Here is a 23,132-nt window from a genome sequence, read left to right on the forward strand (position 1 = left end):
GCTTCTAACCAAGCTGCACATTTTTGTGGAATGATCCAGGCTGTTCTGTCCTCTCTGTGCTGGCAGGATGCCCTTCTGTGAGGGCGGCCACCTCCACTAGAGCCCCAGCTCACCTTGCATGGCTCCATCCAAAACCCGGGCCCCCCTGAAGCAGTGTTTGACGATGCCCCCGGACCTCACCGCACCGGGCTGGACTGCCCCTTCTCTGGGCCCCTGGGAGTCCTGAACGTGGAAACCCGAGTGCCCCTGTCTGCCTATGCATCTGCTCCTGTATCGCCCCGGGGCTTCCTTGGGTTCCTTAAGTGTTACTCCCTGGGTTCCACCCAACACAAGCTCTGGGGAAAGTATGTGCTTCAGGAACACTTTGGTGCAAGAGTTCAAGTCCAACATAAAACATGGTTCCTTTCCTCTTTAGATTTGCCTTTCCTCCTGTGTTCCCATTGCTGGGTCTAGCACCACCACTCCCCCTGCAGTCCTAGCCTAACCCCGGCATCTCCCCCATCTCCTTCCTCTCCCCGCCACCCTCCCACCCACAGCAGCCAACTCGTCTTCAGTTCCTGCCTGGTCATCCTCACAAACACTTCTCCCATCTGTTGCCTGGCCTTAGCTCTACTGTGACTACTGAGACCCTGAGTTGCTATGATGAGAAGAGAGAGCTGGGGAGAGGGGCAGGGCCAGGGCCCAGAGGGACAGGAACTGTATAGAAGGGGCTCCACCCACTGCCCTCCCTCTGCCCGACCACACAACTCAAAGTCAGGCCTGCTCTGCACCAGGTTCTGAGCTGCACACTAGATATGCAGAGAAGGGTACTGATGACAATAAATAATAATAATAATAATAGCAATATAGCTGACTCACAGACAGTACTTCCTAGATGCAGGTACTGCCCTCGGAGCTTTATGTGAACTCATTTAATCCTCATCAAAACCCAGGTGGCTCAGTCAGTTAAAGCATCCACCCTCTAATTTCAACTCTGGCCATGATCTCAGGGTTGTGGGATCAAGCCCTGAGTCGGGCTCCAAACTCAGCAGGGAGTCTGCTGGAGATTCTCTCCCTCTCTCTCTCCCTCTGCCCCTCCCGCTGCTTGCATGAGCTCTCTAGCACTCTCTCTCTCTCTCTACAATAAATAAATCTTTTTTAAAAAAAACTCTATGAGGTGGGCAATTCACCATCCCCATATTGAAAATGAGGAAACTGAGGCACGGGCAGGTTCCGGGACTTGCCAAGCTCACACAGCTCCCCTGAGTTGCCCAGCCGCTGGGAGCAGCAAGCACACACATTGATGGTCACAGCATAGGTGGCTGGGGAGGCGGGGGTTGGGATATGTGAGCTGCATCAAGGTGCCACCCACAGTGAATGTGGTGGGCCCGGTTCTGGCCGACTGCAGCTCACCTCTCTGGGGAGCCGGAGGACTGAACCTGGCTGAGGATACTTGCTCCAGGGCGGAGGGCCACTGCTCAGGGTTCCAGGGGAGTGTTCTGGAAAGGTTAAGCCTAGTACCCCTGACCTTGTGCTGGACATGGGAGCATCCCTTGAGGTTCGTAAAGTGCCGCCGCCACCACCACCATCTCCCTCAAGAACCACAAGTGGTGGCCACTCACAGAATTAGAGAGAAGTGGCCGACCAGTTGGGTAGACCTAGTCAGAATCTCTCTGGACTCCTTGAGCTGTATGACCTTGAAGCATACCCTCGTCTGTCCTCCTGGAGGTGACACATTCTACTGGTGCCTGCAGGGTCAGGCCAAGTGTTCATCTGGGCACTCACTCACCCACGCGATCCCCACTTCTTGAGGAACTTTTGGGGCTGGGGATGCAATGCCAGCACGACATGGTCCCTCCTCCCCAGACTGTCACTCCAGCTGGAGAAGCAGAAGAGATGCAGGAGATGCCTGGAAGAAAATGCTGCCTCCTGTCCATCTGGCAGCTCAGAGGGCACCTCCTCCAGGAAGCCTTCCTTAGCCTTCTACTCTCCGAGCAGAAAGTGAGCCTGCTATTCTGACCCCACTGCAGACCCTGATGACAGCACAGTCCCCAGCATGACCTTGCCCAGAAGGTCACAAGAGACAGCAAGAGTGGCAGTTAGGAGAGTGGGCTTTACAAATGTCTACCGACAGATGAATGGATAAACAAAATGTGGTAGATACATACAAGGGACTACTATTCAGCTTGAAAAGAAAGAATGAAATTCTGAGCCTTGTTAACAACATGCATGAACTTCAAAGACTAATTATGTAGAGTGAAATAAGCCAGACACAAAAGGACATATTGCATGATTCTGTTTCCTTGAAACCTACAACAGCAAGCTCAGAGCCACAACATAGAATGCTGGTTGCCAGGGGCTGGGGAGGCAGTATTTCATGGATACAAGTTTCAGTTTGAGACAGAGGCTGCACTTGGGAAGGAAGATGAACAGTTCTGTGGATGGTGCTGATGGCGGCACAGTGGTGAAAACATGGTGAAAATGATAACTTTTATGTTATGTGTATTTTTCCACAATTTTTTTCTAAATTAAAGAGGGGGCGCCTGGGTGGCTCAGTGGTTAAGTGTCTGCCTTTGGCTCAGATCATGATCTCAGGATCCTGGGATTCAGCCCTGCATCAGGCTTCCCGCTTGGTGGAAAGCCTGCTTCTCCTTCTCCCACTCCCCCTGCTTCTGTTTCCTTTCTCGCTGTCTTGCTGCCAATTAAATAAATAAATAAAATCTTTTTAAAAAATAAAATAAAATAGAGAGACAGGGGAGGAAAGAGTAGGTTTGAGAACCCAAGAGTCTGGGTTTGAATCCTGAGTCTGCCACTTACAAGCTGCGTGGTCTTGCAAAACTGACTTAAATCAGTGCCTCAGTTTTCCTCCTCTAAAACGGGGGTTGAAACGGCATCTGCATCATATTAAGTGAATCAATATGGGTAAAACTCTAAGAGCATGCCCGGAAGAGAGTAAATGCTCAATAAATGTTAGCTATTATTGCTGGCGGGTCTCCTCTTCTGGGTCCGACCCTAACCAACCTTATGATTCATCTCTCCCAGCACCCCCAGTACCCTCCACACACTGAGCTCAGCTTAGATGTCACTTCCTCTGGGAAGCCCTCCCTGATGCTCCGGCCACCACCATTACCACCTCAAGTCTCCTATTCTCCCACCACAGCCTGGACTGCCCCCATCAGAGCACAAGTCACTTCATGCACCCCATTTTATAACTGGGGTATCCTCTGGCTTCTCTGCCACACTGAGAATTCCCTGAGGCCTGGGCAGAGTCAATTTCATATTTGTACCTCCAACCTTGCATCTCTAGTCTGGTGCTTGGCACATGGCAGTGCCCACCAAAGGTTGGGGGGTGCCTGGGCACGGGAATCTGGAAAGAGTAGAATGGATGAAGGAGTGGAGAGAGGAGGAGCAAAGGGAGATCCTACGAGGTCTTTATATCCTAGAGCAATCGTGCTTGTGAAATTCTCCATTGCTAAGTACTGAGAAATGACTGATAATGTGAACTGAGGCCTGGGCTCCGAGCAGTGGGGGAAGAGCCTTGCCCAGTGCCCACGCCCGCTTGGTACCTCCACGTAGAAGGCGGTGGCCGTGATCTTGTGCTTTTCGTCGCCTCGCTCCAGGAGCGGGATGAGCAGGTAGAGGATACGGCACAGCTCCTGGCAGGAGTAGTGCACCATGGCCCTGGGGATGAGGCAGGGTGAGCAGTCCTCAGGCTCTCCAGCCCCAGGGGACCTGCTGGGGGGCTGGGAGGGTCTGGCCTGACACTCTAAACTCTGAGCAACTCAGGGGCAGCTGGGTTCCTGGGTTCCCAGGATTTCCCATCTGCACAGAATCTCGGAGGCCATCTAGTTTAACTGCTTTGTTTTACAGCTGGAGAGCCTGAGGCTCAGAGTGGGAAAGCTTGCCCAAGAGCACAGAGCACACAGCTCTTTGCATGATGCCTACAGCAGAGTAGGTGCTCAATAAATGCAATTGTATCCTGAGAACCCTGGGGAGCGGCAGCATCCTGGGCACTCAAAGTGCAAGGTTAAGGAACAGTGTTCCTGCAGGAGTCACATCGTCAGAATCGAGGTGCCCCTTCCCAACCCCAGGGGAGGCTGTGTATGGGGGCCAGGGAAGACCCCGGTCTGTGTCAGCTGATCATCTCCTAGCCTTGCCACTTCCTGGCTGTGTGACCTTTGATACATAACTGTCCCTCTCTGGGACCTTGGCATCCTGCTGTGCAAAAAGCAGGCTGATGATCCCTGTCCCACCAGTCAGCATAATGACCATGAAAGCTAACCTGTGCTCTTCCCATATACCAGGGGCTGTACAGAGTACTTTAACCCTCATCCTAAGCTCTGGCGATGGGTCCTATTATTATTTCCACATGACTGAGCGTAAAGCTTAGAGAGAGGCAAGAACTTGCCCTGGGTCACACAGCTGAGAGGTGGTGGGCTGGGATCTGGACACAGGCAGACCAGCCCCAAGGCCACACTCTGAAGGCCTTGGCTATACCGCCATGCCTGTATGAGCATAGGAACTAAGGTCCCCATACAGTGAGAAAAGGGGTGTCGTAAGTAAGCGAAGGGCTGTGCGGTTGCCAGGCACTGTCCCGGCCGCACTCAGTGTCCACGGAGGGTGTGGCCACCCACTGAGGTCGACCATACCCTGCCACTTAGAAGAGGTGCGGGACTGAGGGAAGGGTCTTGCCCAGAGAGAGATGCAAACCCAAACCTCTCTCCCCCCCAACCCCTGCGCAGGGCCATCCCAGCCTCACCTGGCCAGCAGGGACACTCCCCGGTGGTGGTTCTCCGCCTGCTCCATGAGCTCCCAGCCGCCCTGGTCCTCCAGAAAGGTGGCCTCATATGAGCAGCCCATCCTCAGCAGCAAGGTTTTCACCACCTTGACCACCCAGCTGCCAAGACAAGGCGGCTGAGACCTCATGACCCCCGCTCCCCTCCCCCACCACACAGGGGCCGACCTCCCTCCAGCCTGCCTCTTCCCACACCCCCTCCTGTCAGCTCCCATCTGGTCAGACAAGCTTCTCTGAGACCTGCTGATGCTGAGGTAGCAGTCCTCGGTGTACCCACCAAGAGCAGCTTTTAAAAAAATTGTTAGCTTTGAGAAAGAGAGTCAACAGAAGCAAAATTCCCCCAAATGGTGTTTTATCCTTCCTTTTCTCCTGAGCCTCTTTCCCTGGAGGGAGAGGTTGGAGCCAGGCCTCCCCAGACCTCTGGGGTCTGCCTCTCTCCCCCTTACCTCTCCCCCTCACACCCATGCCTGGGCAGCTCTCTGGGGGAGAGGTCATCCCTCCTCACTTGCACAGTCTCTTTTTGGCCTGAGGCCTTCACCCTCTTGGGGCACTCGGAGGAATTCCCGGACCTGGATGCCAGCAGAAGGCCCTGGGCAGTATGGGCAAGGTGAGGGGGCTTTTATAACCTGTGGATGGAGGAGGCTGGAACCCAGTCCTCTGTGCTTTTGAAGCCCCAGCGTGGTGCTGGGAAGGAGCGGCCCTGTGCGGATGCCCCACTATGTCCTGGGTACTGGGTGTCCGCAGATGTGTATGTGTACCTATAGATAAACCTTTAATAAAATGGAAATGGACAGTGTGTGGAATGAAGTTTACGTTTAGACAAAGTTTTCTAGAAACGTCAGCCCTCATGTTTAAAGAGTTTATCACATGTGGACATACATCAGGAGATACTGAGAGTGGGTGGTCCTCATGATTCAAGACAAAGCAGCAAAGCATTCTGGAAATTGTGTTATGTTTGGGAATTCGCTTTTAGTTTTGATGTTTTGGGTTTTGTAATAACTACTGATCCAGTGGGAAAAGTCAAGCTTCTACCGAGACCCGGGCTTTCAGAACCATGCAAGCTTCCTACTGATTCTTAGAGACTCGTGCTGTCAGTTACAGTCCTGGACCAGCAAAGTCACACACACGGAGGGCGAAGGAGGCAGGCTCCCGGTGCTGCCCACCCTGAGAGCCTAGGGCTTGCCCTCCCCAACTCTCCCTCCCCCCAGAGCACTGGCTGAACAGCTAAGCAGAGATGTGCATGTTTTCATTAGAAGGAAGGTTCTACCTTCCGTGCCGAGCATCAGCACCTTCAACTAAGACCGAGTGAGCCAGCTGTGTAATGTTCTGCTCCATGACTTGACCACTCTCTCTCTACCTGGCTTCAGACTGTCATAGCTCTTACCCAGACCGCACCTACCCGGTGTCGGTGTGTGTAGCCAAGGAACTCGGAATTAGGCTAAAGCTTTTGGACACAGTGCCACATCATTCCTAGGTAGGTGACTCCACTCTTCCACCACGCCCTTGATTGGGTTCCAAGTTTTAACAAAAATGACCCTACCCATCGTCCTTCCTCCCACCCTACTCCCAAAGATACACCTCCGGGAGCCCAAGGTGAGGTCTGTGCTGCTTTGTAAAAAGGCAGAGGTGACAGCGTAGGGAGGAAGGCTGTGGGTAGTGGTGCAGGTCCTTTTGCTCCCCAAAACGCCCACTCTGTAGGCTTCACCTTCCTAGAAGGTTCCCAGCTTTTCCCAGTGAAGTGGAGCCAGCATTGCCTGTCCCTGCAGTGGGAAGGGGGGGCCAAGGACCCAACAAGGAGCTGCACTGAAGCCTGAGGCTGCAGCAGGGCACAGCAGCTGGACCTTTTGGAGGCGGACACTGGGGTTCTCTCCAGCTCCCCTCCCCAGGCCTTGCTCAGGGAGGTCCTCCAGGTCGAGAGATCGCAGCCTTTATCACTTGATGGTTGAGACCTTTCCACTGTGTGTTCCTCTTCCTCCTCCTCCTCCAGTGCTTCTCTACTTCCCCCTGGTTTTGTTTCCCCTGGAGCCCACCAGCTTCTGGAGTCAGGGCTACCACCCTCACAAGCACCAGGGAGTCAGAGGTGGTGCTGTGGCCCTAGCATGGGGTGTCCCACTGGGACGCAGGGTCCTGTTTGGTCCTTACAACACACCTGCAGGGCAGGAATCACTTACCCCATTTCATGGGCAAGCACACCAGGCTGCCAAGAGGTTAAAGTAGTTTACGCAAGGGACAAAGCCTAAGTGATGGAACCACACTCAAATCCGAGATGTTCGGACTTCAAGCCCAGCCTCATAATGGCTTGCACTCGGCCCCTCAAAGTGTGCCTCTCTAAGCATTCCACACAATAGAAGCCAAAGAAAAGACTGAGACACTCGACTGCATACAAACTTAAACCCTCTGTATGGCAAAGACCATAAAATAGTTACCAGTTAAGTGGAATACATGTGACAAAGAGTTACCATCCTTAATATATAAAAAGCTCTTACAAATTAACAACAACAAAAAAATTCTCAACAGTCCTATATAAAATTGGGCAAATGTTGCTCAAAGAAAAGGAAACACAGGGGCACTGGGTGGCTCAGATGGTTAAGCATCCGACTCTTGGTTTGGGCTCAGGTCGTGACCTCAGGGTTGTGAGACAGGAGTTCCACGTGGGGCTCTGTGCTCAGCACAGTCTGCTTGAGATCCGCTTTTTCCCTCTCCCTCCCCTTCTGCTCCTCCCCCGTTCACACATGCACTCACTCTCTCCCTCTCAAATAAATAAAATCTTTATAAAAGGAAAACACATATGGCACTTCAACCTCCACTTCAAGCGTAGTAAGAGAAAATGACAGCTTTTTTTTTTTTCAACTTTCAGATCAGCGAAGACATAAATATCTTCTGTTCCACTGTGCTGGCCGAGGTGTGGGAGACGGCCATTCTCATGCCCTCCTGGACGCAGCAACCCCTGGCAGAGGCCATGTGGCAAACTGAGTGCTTGAGAGGGCACTCTACTTTCCCTTTCATCACTCACTGGTCAAGAATGTTCTCCGCCCCTTATCCCTATCCCAGCTCACGATTAAAATGCAGAAGCCCTTCAATGCACCCAGTCTCCTTTCGGGAATTTGTCCTACATTGTACCATCACATGTGTGCGTAAAGACATATAAACGAGCTCATTGCAGCTTTGTCTGTAAGTGCAAAGTACCTAAACCAAGAGGATCCTGGTTAAATAAATTACGGTACATTCCGCTCAAAGGGTATTATGCAGCTGTTCCAAAAAAAAAAAAAAAAAAAAGACACAGATCTCTATGTCTTTTCTTCTAGGACAGAGTATATGCTAAAAGCAAAACTGTAACTGTAAAGGACGTTACTATTGGTATAAAAACAGAAACAGACACGTGTGCTTATCTCTGCATCAACCACCTGTGGAAGGGTATGAAAGAACCTGGTTCTTCTGGGAAGGCTCACTGGGTAAGGAGAGGAAAGGAAACTCACTTTTAATGCCTTTTGAGATCTTTACCCACATGCATGTATTACCTATAAGGGTTAATAATGAAAAATAAGATGGTGAGGGGTGCCTGGGTGGCTCAGTAGCTAAGCATTCAGCTCTTGATCTCAACTCAGGTCATGATCTCAGGGTCGTGGGTTCAAGGCCTGCATGGAGTCCATGTAAAAAAAAAATAAAATAAAAATAATAAAATAAAATAAAAAGGTGGAACTTGGATACAAATCTAATACAAATGATATGTCTAGGGAGGGAGGATGAAACATGAAATTGTGAGCTCCTTGGGGGAAGGCTTATTTTTTGCTGTCATCCAGCACCGGGCAGGTCTGAAACACAGCACTCCTAAAAATAGGCTTCTGTTTTCTCTTTTAGTCCCAAAGCTAATTCTACCAACTGACTGCCCCCAAGGTGCCTTGCTAGTGGCCTCCCCCAGCCAGGGAGAGCAAGACATACGTACCGCACAGGTATGAAGTTGGAAGGCGGAGTGTCTTTCCTGGCATCCTTGCAGAAGGCCATGCGGCTGGGAAAGCGGAGCCCGATGTGGTAATGGACCTGAATGAGCAGGGCCAGGAGCAGCTGGGGATAGATACGCCTCACACGACCCACGCAGCTGTTGACCGACAGGAGCTCACACAGGCCGCTGGCTGCCTGGGGGCAGAGGGGAGGCTGGCTGGAGGCTCCTGGCAGGGGTCCGGACAGCTTCTCTAGCAGCTTGGACCTGGATCTTTGCTCTTCTCTCACTCCAATTGGTAGAGCCCAGGTCTCTCCACCCACCGTGCCCCCACACACACTCCAACTCCTGGCTCTCTGGGTGAGCCCTAGACCAGCACAGCGGCCTGCCTCTTTGGTGGTGACCCGACTGTAGAAGAACTGGATGGAGGGCTCCTCTCTCACCGTGGGTGAGGTGCAGTCTTGATCCCGTTGTGCAGGCGAGGAGACACCTCAGAGGGGTGAAGGCACTTACCGTGGTTGCCCGGCCCTTGGGACAGAGCTGGCACTGGAGCCCAGGCTTTCAGACACCAGCTGCACATGCCCTCCCTCTTCCTCATTCATAACATGGGCACAGAGACCATGATGGCGCTCCCGTTGTCCCTTCACTTCAGGCCATTAAACCTGGCTGCCCTCACTGCCTCCCCTGCTGCCCAACAAACCGGAAGAAACAAATCCCAGCTTGAGTGGGAGCCAGGGAGGCCCAGTCCTCAACTCTGTCACTCCACCCCTACAGGTCACACCCTGCCTTTTCTATCCACGACTGCCCACACCAGCCCCCCAAAGTCCTGGGAACTTGGCTTTATTAGCGTTTTGTCCACGACGTTCCCTGGGACCTGACGGGTGCTCACCATCCAACCTCTCCACCTGCCATTCATCTCTGGTCCTGGCCTGGGCCCGCCTCCTGCTCCGCCCACCAAGGCCTCTCTCACTGGTAGGAAGACAATGCAGGGGCAGGGGTGGTGGTGCTGGGGTCACAGATTGGATGGCTCCTTCCCCCCCCCACAGTTCCCTGGCCCTCTCTGAGCTTCAGATCCATCCATCCTGTCAAGGGGTGGGGGGCTCACCGGTCCTCTTCCCACCAGCCCCACAGGTATGGTGGAGTGTGAATCAGGGGAGAGGTGAGAGTGCTTTACAAAGAAGTGACCAGGATCTGTGCTCTCATGCTAGCTGGCCCAAGGGAAGAGAATTTGTCAAGTGACAGAGCCCACGGCATGTTCCCAGGGAGATAAGAGACAAAATGCGGGCTGGATGAGAACCAGGAGTGGCACTTATTTGTGCTTTATAGCCTAGGAAGCCTTTTCTTTTTCTTTCTTTCTTTCTTTCTTTCTTTCTTTCTTTCTTTCTTTCTTTCTTTCTTTCTTTATTTTTTAAGATTTTATTTATTTATTTATTTGACAGAGAGAGATCACAAGTAGGCAGAGAGGCAGGCAGAGAGAGAGGGGGAAGCAGCTCTCTGCTGAGCAGAGAGCCTGATGCGGGATTCGACCCCAGGACTCTGAGATCATGACCCAAGCTGAAGGCAGAGGCTTAACCCACTGAGCCACCCAGGCACCCCTAGGAAGCTCTTTCACACACAGTATTTCACTCTTCTGAAAAGGGAAGCTAGACAGGGTGGGACTTATTACCGCCCATTTTACAGATCAATATACCAAGGCTAGAGCGGGGGAAGTGACTGACCGAGATTATATAGTGAGGCAGTGGCAGAGCTAAGATAAGCCTCTTGGACTCAAAGCCTTTACATTTTTCAGTAGACCAAAGATAATGATTGTATCCAAAGAACATGGTTGTGCCGTAGAGAAAAGTCTCTAGTGATGGGCCATAGGGCTCTGCTCTTGGCTCAATCTTGGTCACTGTTTATCAATACGACGAGATAAAAATCTGTCCAGGCTGTATCTGTGTTCAAACTATGCTTCAGCAAAATGCACAGATGAGTGACTCACGAATACAGCAAGACACATTCCTTGAGGAAGGAGAGGATGAAGGACCAAATCAGGGAAGGAATGGAGGCTCATGCCTTATTCGTAGACCTCAGCGCTGGGGGAGAGAGGCAGAGACCCCCAGTGGTGAAGCACAGGATTCAGAGGTAGGAGATCTGGGCTTGACTGCTGGCCCCACCAAGCTCTATGACCTTAGCTAAGTCCTGGGTTATGACTGAGCCACAGTGTCCCCCTCTGTAAAGGGGTTACCACCCATGTCTCCACCAGCCATGTCTTTATTTGCTTCCCTCCACCAGAATATCTTGCTCTCTGCTGAATCCCCAGAACTCATGAGTGTGCCTGGTATATAGTAGGTGCTCAATTATGAATAATGAATAAATAAATCAGTCCAACGGAACTTTTTTTGAGTTTGCCCCAGGTATACATCAGACATTGGGGATATTATGGTGAGCAAAAGAGGCTCAGGCACTGAATTCATGCATCTCACAGATTACTCAAAGGACCCCACACATTAGTGTCAAATTAAATCACAACAGGGTAAACCCCTCCAAGATAAAGCATGTGAAGCAAAGTGTAATATGCACAGATGCGATCAGGTCAGGGAGGTAAGGGAGGGCTTCCCTGAGGAGGTGGTGCTGGAATTGAGAGCTGAGGGATGAGTAGAAGTTAGGTTAGCAGAGAACAGTTCAGGAGAGGGAACAGCATGTGCAAAGGCCCTGTGACAAAGATAGCATGGTGTGTAAGCATTTCTGACAAAGAACAAGGCTGGATGCATGCAAGTAAGAGGGACCATGGAGTGTGGTAAGGCCCAAGAGGGGTGCGGGGCCTTGCAACATCAGTAGAAATACTGTGTTATTCTCAAGGACAAAGGGAAGCCACTGACGGGATTGAGAAGAGCAGAGGTGTATTCTCAAAGATTTTTTGGCTGCACTACAGATTGGAGGGGCTGAAGTGGAAGCAGCAAGATGAACAGGGGTGCTGTCCAGAGGGCTAGGGCCAGGGTGACAGTGACAGAGGCAGAGAGAAATCGGTCTCTCTGCCCAGTCACCTCCCTGCAGTCAGAGCCGCCTTTCCCTCTGTGTTCTCAGGTATGAGCTCAGAGCACCGCAGCAAGCATGTAAACATGTTGCATCACTAAATGAAAGAAGGAGTTACCTCATTTTATCTTCACCACCACCACGTGAGGCAGACTCCCTCATCAGTATCCCATTTACAGACGCAGGGGCTGAGCCTCAAGCAGAGAAGTGACTTGCTCAGGTCATAGATTAGTACGGGAATCCAAGCCAGCTCTTAGACCCAGGTCTGCAAGTCCCCCCTTCCCGCCTACTGCCCTCCCTGTAAGTAGCAGCAAGATGCGTCTAGGGGGTCACAAATAGCAGGCTGGAGACAGACCTACTTGAGCCATACAACTAGCTCCTGGCAGAGCAGGGTGTGCTGAGCTGGGCAGGAGGGCAGGAGCAGGGAGCGCAGGATGGGGTAGTCGTGAGGTAGACCAGGCAGGGGCTCACCGCAAGGGGCACGATGGAGGTCCGGCCATTCTTGGTGAAGGGCTTCTCCTTCAGGCTGGTCAGGAGCAGGTCCAGGAGGTCTCGGACGTCACAGCTGGGCTTGCGCAGTATCAGCTGCCTCCACATCTCCGCACCATTGCTGGGGGGTTGGTGGATGGAGATAGTTAGTGAGGACCAGGGCGCTGGGCCTACCCTGCCTCCCAGTGGTTTGGGGATGGAGAAAAGAAGATACCATCAAAATGGTATCCATGGGTGTCCCAGTGAGGAATGATTTAGAAAACACTCTCTAAGAGGCAGAGGGCTCACAATTCTTCAAAACCCTATTTCCATGTATTTTACCAAGTGCTTTATACTCAATTTATTTGGCAAACATGGAGCATCTGCTGTACCCCAGGCACTAGGCAAATCCCTGGGCATATAGATGTGAACAAGGTATTCAAGATACTCAAATCCACTGAATTCTCAAAGGATACTTAAGTTGGGTTGTTATTCCCATTTTACAGATGCGGAGTTGAGGCTCAGAGAGGTGACATCATTAGTCTGAGATATTACAGATAATGAGCTGCAGCGTCAGGAAATGACCAGGTTTGGCGCCTTCAAAGCCAGTAGTCAGTCATTCCTCTATGCCAGGAGGCCCCTTAGGGCCTGGACCTTGCATTTGTCACATAATATCAAGGAGTGCCTGCACCTGTCTCCTTACAAGGCAGTACTCCAGGCAGAGGAAAGCCTCTGGACCTGCCAGCACCAGACTGTGGGCATTCCTATCAATTGTGGGGAGCCGAAAGCATGGGCAGGCCAGTGGTGCACAAAAGGGTTAACGGAACCCTTTCCCCTCTGCATGATCATTTGAACCTTCCATTAACTTTCCAGCTCTGTTCCCCTGGAAACCTGATAAAGATAGTATGTCAACTATGTTGCTAGGCAACATTGCTTATGGTGAAAATGACCCAGTTGGTAAATTGCATCTGGGCTGGGAGGGACTATAAATGAACTATAAGAACCGAAGAGGACGCTGTTGCATTGAGCCTCCCAGGGAGCAGTGACTCTTAGGACTGCGCTTGTCCCCATGGGGACCCCAAAAGCAAAATCTCTAGATCTTTCGTAAAAGAGCAATTCTAGGGGCACCTGTGTCGATCAGTGGGTTAAAGCCTCTGCCTTCAGCTCAGGTCATGCATAATCTCAGGGTCCTGGGAGGGAGCCCCACATAGGGCTCTCTGCTCAGCCGGGAGCCTGCTTCCCCTCCCCCTCTCTGCCTGCCTCTCTGCCTACTTGTGATCTCTCCCTCTGCCAAATAAATAAAATCTTGGGGGAAAAAAAAAAGGAGCAAGAGCAATTCTTAGGAGCCATTTCAGCCAGGGCAGTCCTACACCTTTCACTGGGAGGCCCAAGAGTCCAGCTCTCAAGCCCAGAGGGAAGAATAGGGTGAGGCACGTGCGGCATCCGGGACACAAGATGGAAGGAGGCCACGCTAGCGTGGCACCTGAGAGCCCAGCCTCCATCCATCTTGTACCGGCTCTGTCTGGCTGGCCCACTGGGCTGCCACAAGGACTTCTGGGAGCAGGAGCCCCTGCCACTGCTGTCCTCCACCCTGAGCGACTCTGATGACAGGTGTGGCCCTGCCAGTCTAGAGTCTGAAGGGTTGGTGATTCCAAGAAACCCTCTGGAGGCTAGTGTGGGCAGAAAGGGTGAAATTCTTCCAGGTGGGAGCACGGGGACCTGACACCCTAGCTCTCACCTTCCCAACCAGTCTCCCAGGCCTCTATAAATGACACGAGCTGTCCCCACTAGAAGCACAGCTCATCACACACCTTGGTGCAATTCTGCGTGAGCTCCCGTATAACTATCTTAAGGTGTGGGCCACACTCTGGCTGCCCTGTTCTATTCATTCAAAGGTGTGGGAGTGTTTCCTGGGCTGGGAGGCTGGAGCAGTCAGTCTGGTCTCTCTGGCCACAGTCCCCTCTGCCCGTCAGACCACAAGATCCTGAAGGCTGAGAGCAGGAAGCCTGGTCCTGTAGAGTCCAGCCCTGGGCAGGCCCTCAGCTCAGCTGGCTATGTTGCTTGTCACAACCAGCCATCTGGAGTGGGAATCATGCAGGGAGTATTTCCCTCTTTTGTCTCTGGGGGGAAATGAAGCCCAGAGAGGACAAGTGAACCACCCAAGACCACACAGTAGCCAGAGGCAGAGTCAGGGCCAACACTCAGACCTCCTTTCTAGGGCCTCCTTAGAGATCTGGGCTCAGAGCTGATCAAATCTGAGTTTAGGTCCTCATCCTGTTGCTTGTTCCCTGGGTGCCAAGGACAAGGAACTTCACCTCAGTCTCCCCATCTGCCGAGTGGGGTTGTTGTACTAAGGACAGAAGGGATTAATGCTCCACATGGATACACAGCAGGGCTTCAGAAGTGCTTAATGGCTGTCATAAGCATCCCAGACCATACGGAAAAGGGGAGCTAGGAGGGCCAGGGCCTGCTCTGGGTGGGAGGACAGGTTCCCAGCCCAGGGTGAGGGCTGCTCCAACCCTCGGAGGTGTGATGGCGGGAGCCCCTCCGTGGGTACCTGTCCAGTGGCAGGGGGCACGTGAGCAGGGCCACAACCACCTCGGTCATGAAGGAGCTGGCCAGGAGGGAGATGGGGAGCAGGGCCACCTCGCGGGCCCGTGGTTCCTGGATGTAGTTCAGCTGTGCGTAGATGCCTTGCATGATTTCTGGGATCTGGGGCACAGCCCAAGCAGCCGTGAGCAGCCAGGAGGCCAGTTGGAGAAGCCAAGGCAGGTGTGGGGAGAGTAGGGAGAGGGGAGGAGGAAAGAAGTGGGGGTGACAGGATAGAGGGGCAGGGGAGAGGGGAGAGAGAGAGGGCAACAGGAGAGAGATGGGGATTGGGGGGGGTGGACAGTGCACCTGCTCCTTCCCTGGGAGACAGCCAGCTGTGTCTGCCTTCCCCACTGCCCCCAGATCATTAAGTGAATTCTTTCTTACCCACAAGTAGGAAGCACCTAGAACTCAGCCACTACCACCCCTACCCTGCTCCAGGGCTTAGGGGTTCCCACACTCCCCACCCTGCCCCTGCCAGACGGTGGGTCCCAAGGGATGAGCAGCCCTGTGGGGACTCCCACCTCAGCCACTTCCCACAGGGAGCCTTACCACCTCCAGCACCCTGTGGCGGTACCATTCCAGCACCGAGCTGAGCGTGACCTCCGAGGCTAGCTGCATCATCTCCCCAGAGTCCTTCCCCCGGGCCTCTGAGCTGCCTTTCAAGCCTTCTAGGGCTGCTAGCAACAGGTCCTTAACCTGCTGGGGTCCCAGGAAGTCTCCAAACTCCTGAAACAGAGGCACAGAGATACAGACCCCACGGATGGGTGGCCAACCCTTTGGGGAGGAGCTAAAAGAGAGGGGAGACATGGCCCCTGCCCCCAGAATGAGCTAACATCCCTCCGGCACAGCTCTGAACCGGCTCTGAACCGAGGAGGAGGGGGTACTCAGGGTGGGCCCGTGTGGTTGGGGAAGGCTTCCTTAAAGGGACTTGAGCCTGGGGAGATGGAAACATGGGGAGGAGACACTGGGGGGGGCTGGCACTGCCCCTCCCCCATTTCCAGGAAGGCCCAGAGCTGGTGGGCAGTGGGTGGTCACCGCGATCACACGCAGAATATTCTGGCATGGGCTGACAGGGTTGTAGGGCCCCAGGAATCGCTTGTTGCTCTCATAGAGCTCCTCCTTATTGGTCTCTTCCTTATCTCTGGATCCTGCAAGAAGAAAGCCTCAGTGAGGCCCAACCATCCTGTTCTTTTTTCTTAAACTTTCTGCTAAACGCAAATGTAGGAAGTACACAAATCAGAGATAAGCAGCGAGGTATGTTTTTCTGGAACCAGCACGCAGGTCCAGGTAACCAGCTCTTGCGTTGAGAAACACTACGTCATCAGCAGCACCCCAGAGGCCCCCTCTTGGTGCTCCTTCCAGTCCTCTGCCCCCTCACCCCACCTCCTCTGACCCCACTGTTCTGACTCCTAAAGCCACAGGTTAGATTTCTTGCTGTTGGACCTATGTGCCGGCTTTCCCTCAGCGTCATGGGGAACAGTCATCCCCGCGGTCCCAAGCAGCATGAGCTCATTGGTCATGATGTTGCATCGTTTCCCATGGTGTGAATACACTACGGTCTAGGTCTCTCTTCTGCTTCTGATGGACACTGGGGTCACATCCAGCTATTGGTGCTGCTTGGAACATTCTGGTAGGCCTAGCCCATGCCTTTCAGTGAATGGAGGGACACATTTGTTGGTATGGAGACAGAAGTGTGTTTGCTGGATGCCAGGGTACGCACAGGTTCAGCCTCAGGGGAAGCTGCCAAATGGTCTTTCAGTCGGGCCAACAATGCACCCCCCACCCCCAGCAGTGCACAAGCGCTCCAGCCCATCCCACCCCCTCTGCGGTCCCACCAGTGAGCTGTCCTGTGGATTTCTGCTGGTCTGGTGGGTGTGTGGTGATCCCTCTTTAAATTGTGGTCCTCCTACCCTGGCCTTCCCAAACCCCCTTTTCTGATGTGTTTTCTTTAGTGCTCGTTATCTGACTTCACTATACGTATCACTTGTTTATTTTGTTTATTGTCTCCTAACAACGAGAAGGGCCCCTGAACAGGAAGGATTATTTAACTTCATCGCTGTTTTCAGTGCCTAGACTAGACCTGGCACAAGGCGGCTTCATATTTTCTGTGGAAGGAAACACATTTCAGGCTCATTTCCTCAGGCCTTTCTGCGGCCTGGACCAGGTCCCACCTGGATGCCCCAGCGTGTGCAAGCCATAGACATAAGGAAAGGCCATCAAGGCAGAAGGACCCTATGGACCAAGTGTGTGAGTTATTTGTAAAGAAAAGAAGCATGATGGGCGCCTGGGTGGCTCAGTGGGTTAAGACTCTGCCTTCGGCTCAGGTCGTGATCTCAGGGTCCTGGGATTGAGCCCCACATCGGGTTCTCAGCTTGGCAGGGAGCCTGCTTCCTCCTCTTTCTCTCTCTGCCTGCCCCTCTGCCTACTTGTGATCTCTCTCTGTCAAATAAATAAAATCTTAAAAAAAAAAAAAGGAAAGAAAAGAAAAAGAAGCATGAGACCTGGAAACAGAGACAGCCAAGTTCAAAGCCTAGCTTTGCTGCTCCCTACACTCAGGGGGCCCAGACAAAGCACTTCACCCTTGAAAGTCTGACAGTGTATGTCTGGGGGTCCCCAGACAAAATACAGGATAGCCAGTTAACCGCGATTTCAGATGGCCAGGTCACTTGGCCTCTGGAGCCAGAGTTTAAATAACATGCCGAAGACCCGTGGGCGGGGTTGGGACCATGCAGAAAGGGTGGAGGCAGTTAGCCGCTGCACACCTCTAGGCACAGTGCCAGCCTGGTACCTAGGTCAGCCCGTTTCACGCCCCCAGCTCCCTAATGCGAGGTCTACAGGCTACATCCACTCCAGACCTTAACGTGGGAACTGGTCTTTGTTTGTTCACTCAGTAAACATTCACTGAACACCCACCATGTGCCCAGGTGGAGTGGAGATGAAAACATAGCCTTCCCTGCTCTTGGCACATCATAGAAATGTGACATGAGAGTCACAGATTATACTTGAGAGGAAGAGGAGGGGATCCGATGGACAGATGGCTTAAATCAAAATAGATTTGTTTGTAGCCCCTGTCCTCTGGGTCTGTGTGAACTGAGGCATCGCGCCAGCCCATCAGACCCCGTGCTGGGTTCCTCCATCTTCTACCTGTGCCCTTGCTGTCAGGGCTCCAGTCCATTCCCAGGCTGAGTATCTGCTCAGAAGCTTGCTGCAGACGTGCTGCCAAGGGCTTACGTTTTTGGAGCTCCAGGATGGTGTAGAGGATGATGATGCCGTCCAGGGCCTCCCGGCCGATCTCCTCATCAGGATCCCCGATGCGAAGGATGAGTCTCCCCAGCAGAAGTCCCAGCGCCGGGAACCCCGAGGACATCTGTTTGCGTCATAACTTCAAGGACTGAGTCTTATAGGTCAATAGCACTATACAGTGATTAGTGAACAGAGCCGGATGGTCTGGCCCTGATAGGAGAGCCCTCTGAAGATGACAAGGGCCACCTGGGAACCCTGGGACAGAGGCACCGGATCCCTTAGAGCCAAGAAGTTTCTTCCTAAGAGTGTCCTCCCCTCCCAGGGGCCACTCACAAAGAAAGGCAGGGTCAGAAGCGTGTGGTTCAACACAGAGACATTGCTGTTCACAGCCCGTGCTCGCTCATGGGCCTTCCCAGAGTTCATCCAGGGCCCCAGGGGCTGTGAGGACAAGGAAAAGACTCAGAGATGCAGGCTGGACACCAGCCTTCTGCTGCCTGGGTGGGGAGGTTAGCCTTCACCAGTCAGCAGTCAGCAGGAAGCTTCCAGGAGGGCATAAATGCAACTGTCCATAGGCCCCATCCTCCTCCAGGAGCATAGGGAGGCATGGGGTCCAGAAGTTGAGGCTAGGAATGGAAAACCAGAGGGAGGAGGAGGGACAACAGGGAGGGAGATGGTAGGTGGAGAGTCATGAGGATAGAAGAGAGGGAGGGATGAGAAGAGAAAAGGAATGCTAAGCGGGCGGCTAGAGCAAGAGCAGGAAGGATAGGGCGAGAGTGAAGGAGCAGGAGTTTGGAATAGGGCCTGCTAAGAGGGACCGGGGAGCAGAACACGGGCACAAGGTGACATCCAGAAGTCCAACCACTCCTGGGCATAGCCTCCCCAGGCTCTGGAGCCCGTTCTCCTTTCCCCTCTGCCCTTGTACTGCTCCCTGCCCCCACACCTCCAAGATGCTCTTCAGCCCGGCAGGAGTGGGATCCTCCACAAAGAGGGCATTGAGCAGTGTCTGCAGAGCTTCCAGGGTCTGACGGTAAAGTGTCTGTGGACAGAAGGAGTACCAAGTCACTAGGAGGCTCCTGGAGCAAACCCAGCCTGCAACCCCTGCTATGGGTCAGGGGAGGAGGGGCATCCAGTCCCATGAGAGCTGTTTTCTGGCCCCATCTTAGACACTAACTTGAGGTGTAGTACTGGACAAATTACTACTCCCGCCATGGGTTACGGTTTCCTTATCAACAAATCAGTGGGGCGCCTGGGTGGCAGAGTCAGTTAAGTGTTGGATCTAGGTTTTGACCTGAGTCAAAACCTGTTGACCTGTTTACCAGGTTCTGTGCTCCGCATGGAGTCTGCTTGGGATTCTCTCCCTTCCTTTGCCCCTCCCAGGCTCCTTCTCTCTCTCTCACTCTCAAATAAATAAATAAAATCTTAAAAAATAACAAATTGGTGATTATTATCCCTGCACTCATGCCTTAAAGGAGGAAGAAGAGGAGCCCCAGCATTGACTGAGAATCTATCATGGGCCAGGTCAGTGTGGAGATTCACACAACCATATCAATGTGCCCTCAAAGTGTTTTTCTCATTTTGCAAATGAGGATGCATGTATCCAAGCTGACGCGGTTTCCAGTGGTGAGGAACAAAAGAGAGGCTGGGTGGGCAAATGGCACGAGAGCGGTAAGAGCCAGAAAAACGGGAGGGTCGGCCTTTTACTATTGTTCCGGGTGTTTTTACTTGATACTCCTAGACCGAAGTAGACTTTCTAAGTTGCCCCTGCAGGGAGTCATGTCTCCCCTGCCGCGGTTCCCCTTCCCTCAGCCACACCCCAGTCCCAGAATTGTCTTAGGAAGGTGCAGGCGTTACTCATACACAAGGCTACAGAGTGGGTTTGGGCCACTCTGGGAAGACCCTCTGCCCCCTGCATCCTTTCCTTCTGCCAGCTCATCATGTCTGTTTGTCTCCCAGGGTGTCCTCGCCCAGGCTTCCCCAGTCTGTGCACACCAGGGTTACACCACAACCACCAAGCCAGGCCCTGCTTGTCCTGCTACCACCTCCTTCCCGCCCATCCACGGACCCATTACTGTGCAGCACTGACCTCTGGTGTCTAAGCCTGGTACTGCAAGAGGGCTTCCTGCTCTCTTGCCAGGCAGCAAGGATTCCCCCACCTTGTCTCGGTGCACCACCTACCTCCCAGGACCCAGAGTCCTCATGCTGCCAGTGTGGTCTGGCTCCTACTGCTCTCTAGACTCGCTTCCCAGCCCTCCTGCCTCAACCTTTGGCTCCAGCCACATTGACCCCTTGTCTTTGCAGTCACCCTGTTCTCACAGTCTTCAGACCACTGCACAGGCTGTTCCCTCTGCCTGGCATGGCCTTCCTTCTGCCCACCGCTCCACCCCAGCTAACCAGCTCTTCTGTAATCTCTCAGCTGCAGCACCATGACCCTTGACCCCCCACCTAGGCCAGGATACCCATCCTAAGTTTGCTTGCAACATTTACCATGAATAAATGTGCATTTATTTGTATGGTTCTTTGACAGTGTCCCTCTCCCCCCTCCCCTCCCTCTACTGTATCCCCCAGCCCCTGGTAGTTTGGAGTGGGCACTGTTTGTATTTGCTGAATGAAAGGATGAATGAATGTGCCTCCCTCTGGGCTGAAACTCCTCTCCCTAAACCTCTCCCCTGGACCCTACATCCTACACTAAGGATCACCTCTACCCACTTTTAGACCACCCTTCCCAGGCTGGAAGACACTCACAGGAGCCCCTCGACGTTCTACCCTCATCCCAGCTAGGCATCACCCCAGCTCAGCCAGTCCTCAGCCCTCCTCCTCCCACTCCCAGCCACCTCCTCTGGCCGCACCAACACAGGCTCACATCCCTCTCTTAGGGCAGAACCCACAAGTGGACAGAGCATCCCAGACGAGCGATTCCTTATTCTGAAGATTCACTCATTCACCGAATATTTATCAAGAGCCTGCTCAGGCCAGGAGAGGCAAGGTCATGCAGCTTGAAGAGGGGTGTGAAGATTCACATCTACCTTCTGCAATGCTCTTTCTCTCCCCGCTAGGAGGTCAGAAATGCACCTTTGTCTAAGGACCCGGACAGCCCTGGGGACTCACCTGTATGTCCTCAGCCTTGGCCTCGTCTTTCTCCTGCATGGCCTGCACGGAGGGGAGGGAGAACACACTCTTCACGCACGTGCTCACCAGCTCTGCTCTTTCTTGCCAGCCCAGGATAGGCTGGGAGTGACTGAAAGCAAGGGGGGAGGGGAGGCAGTGAGGGAGGGGCCCTGTGGCCGGAAGCAGGAAGTTAAGGATGAGGGGCAGGGAGGAGGGCACCTAGCTGGAGGCTTGGGCATGGCCTGAGCAAGATGAGGTGGGGAGGAGGGAAGTGGGTGTGCAGGACGGGGCCTGAGGAGAGGAAAAGGCCCAGGAGTGGGTGGGGCACTGAGGACAGGCCCCAGGGGAGAGAGGTGGAGCCCAGGGAAAAAGGGAGAGGCTGGAGGTCTGGGAGGGGGCTGTGGACACCTCAGCTGGGTCAGGGTCTCCATGGCCTGCCAGCGGACAGTGCTTGAGAGGGAATCCAGTGGCTCCTCCTGGATCTGCCTCTGGACAGGGGACCACAGAGGGGCCAATGAGGGGGCAAGTCCACTGTAGACCACCAGGACCGAGGCCGCTGTTCCGCACAGGGCGCGGGGCTGTGCCAGCCCCTCAGCCTGGACAGAACTCCCCACCTCCACACCATGCAGGGCCTCCTCTGGGGAGAGCTGGCTCATGGCTCAAACCCGGTCCTGGGCTCAGTTCAAGGCCGCCAAATACACACCACACCTTAACCAGCCACACCCCACACACAGGGCCCAGCAAGAACTGCTTCAGCAGCCCCGTGGTAAGGAGGTATATTTAAGCCATGGGCTGGCCCAAAGCAAAAAAAGCCACCATGAATGGCTCTGGAAGAGGGTCCACTTGAATTCCTTTAAAATTGTCCTAAGGGCACCTGAATGGCTTAGTCAGTTAAGCGTCTGCCTTCAGCTCAGGTCATGATCTCAGGGTGCTGGGATCAAGTCCCCTGTGGGGCTCTCTGCTTGGTGCTGAGTCTGCTTGCCTCTCCCTCTGCCCCTCCCTCAGCTGGTGCGTGCACTCTCTCTTTCTCTCAAATAAATAAATAAAATCTTTAAAAACAAAATAAAGGACACCTGGGCGGCTCATTGGGTTTGACCTCTGCCTTTGGCTCAGGCCCTGATCCCAGGGTCCTGGGATTGAGCCCCAACATTGGGCTCCTTGCTCAAGGGGGAGCCTACTTCTCCCTCTGCCTCTGCCTGCTGCTCCACCCACCCCTCCCTGCCCCCCCACACTCATGCTCTCTCTCTCTCTCTCAAATAAAATCAAATCTTAAAAATAAATAAAAGGGTGCCTGGGTGGCTGAGTGAGTTGGGCCTCTGCCTTCAGCTCAGGTCATGATCTCAGGGTCCTGGGATAGAGCCCCAAGTCAGGCTCTCTGCTTAGCGGGGAGCCTGCTTCCCTACCCCCACCCCCCACCCCCTGCCCCCCGCTGCCTGACTCTATGCCTACTTGTGATATCTCTCTGTCAAGTAAATAAAGAAATAATAAAATAAAAACGTCCAAATAATTACTTCTCACTTTTGATCTCCCATCTACATACAATAGGGGCTCAATTAATGTTGGTTGAATGAAGTTATCAAAGGCAAGGATTTGCTCTCTTTAAAGGACACAAAGCTAAATATAATTTTGGGGACTTCAGCGGCCCAAACCATTCCAGTGGATAACTGGGAAGTGAATGTATTTTGCCAAATAATAAGGAAACTCTTGGAAGTTTCCACACCAGGAGGAGTGTCTGGAACAAGAATGTGTTAAACAGTCACAACTGTTCACAGGGACTTGGGCTCTACAGTGATCTAACCACTGGGTTACATCCTTCCAAGAAGAGAGCCCACACACAGGCATTATTACCACAGGTACTGAGGAGATGAGAAGAGCCAGGCTCACAGAAGGAAAAGGGGTTGAGCTCCGTCAGCGGGGTGGAGGGCAGTTAGAGGTGGACCGCGGCTCACGTCCAAGTGCCCTGCCCCCATCTCTGTCCTCCTCCCACCTCAAGCCTTG

General features: G+C 53.2%; 1 protein-coding gene across 9 annotated transcripts in view; it reads right to left on the reverse strand.

Moving 5' to 3' along the window:
• Positions 1–23,132, reverse strand: part of MROH7 (maestro heat like repeat family member 7) — a 50,427-nt gene that overhangs the window by 9,007 nt on the left and 18,288 nt on the right. For 7 of the 9 annotated variants that reach the window (XM_032303126.1, XM_032303125.1, XM_032303127.1 and 4 more), the window contains 12 exons: positions 21,543–21,622; positions 21,135–21,264; positions 18,970–19,065; positions 18,363–18,467; positions 18,018–18,153; positions 15,822–15,934; positions 15,336–15,512; positions 14,752–14,906; positions 12,198–12,336; positions 8,718–8,908; positions 4,739–4,876; positions 3,546–3,660 (listed from right to left, as the gene is read on the reverse strand). In XM_032303126.1, coding sequence (XP_032159017.1) covers positions 3,546–3,660; positions 4,739–4,876; positions 8,718–8,908; positions 12,198–12,336; positions 14,752–14,906; positions 15,336–15,512; positions 15,822–15,934; positions 18,018–18,153; positions 18,363–18,467; positions 18,970–19,065; positions 21,135–21,264; positions 21,543–21,622 — 1,575 coding nt within the window. The remainder of the gene's footprint in view (positions 1–3,545; positions 3,661–4,738; positions 4,877–8,717; positions 8,909–12,197; positions 12,337–14,751; positions 14,907–15,335; positions 15,513–15,821; positions 15,935–18,017; positions 18,154–18,362; positions 18,468–18,969; positions 19,066–21,134; positions 21,265–21,542; positions 21,623–23,132) is intronic. The other 2 variants (XM_032303129.1, XM_032303130.1) reach the window with 2 other exon arrangements.

Source organism: Mustela erminea, chromosome 10 (assembly GCF_009829155.1).
Source record: "Mustela erminea isolate mMusErm1 chromosome 10, mMusErm1.Pri, whole genome shotgun sequence".
In the NCBI taxonomy this organism is placed as follows: Eukaryota; Metazoa; Chordata; class Mammalia; order Carnivora; family Mustelidae; genus Mustela; species Mustela erminea.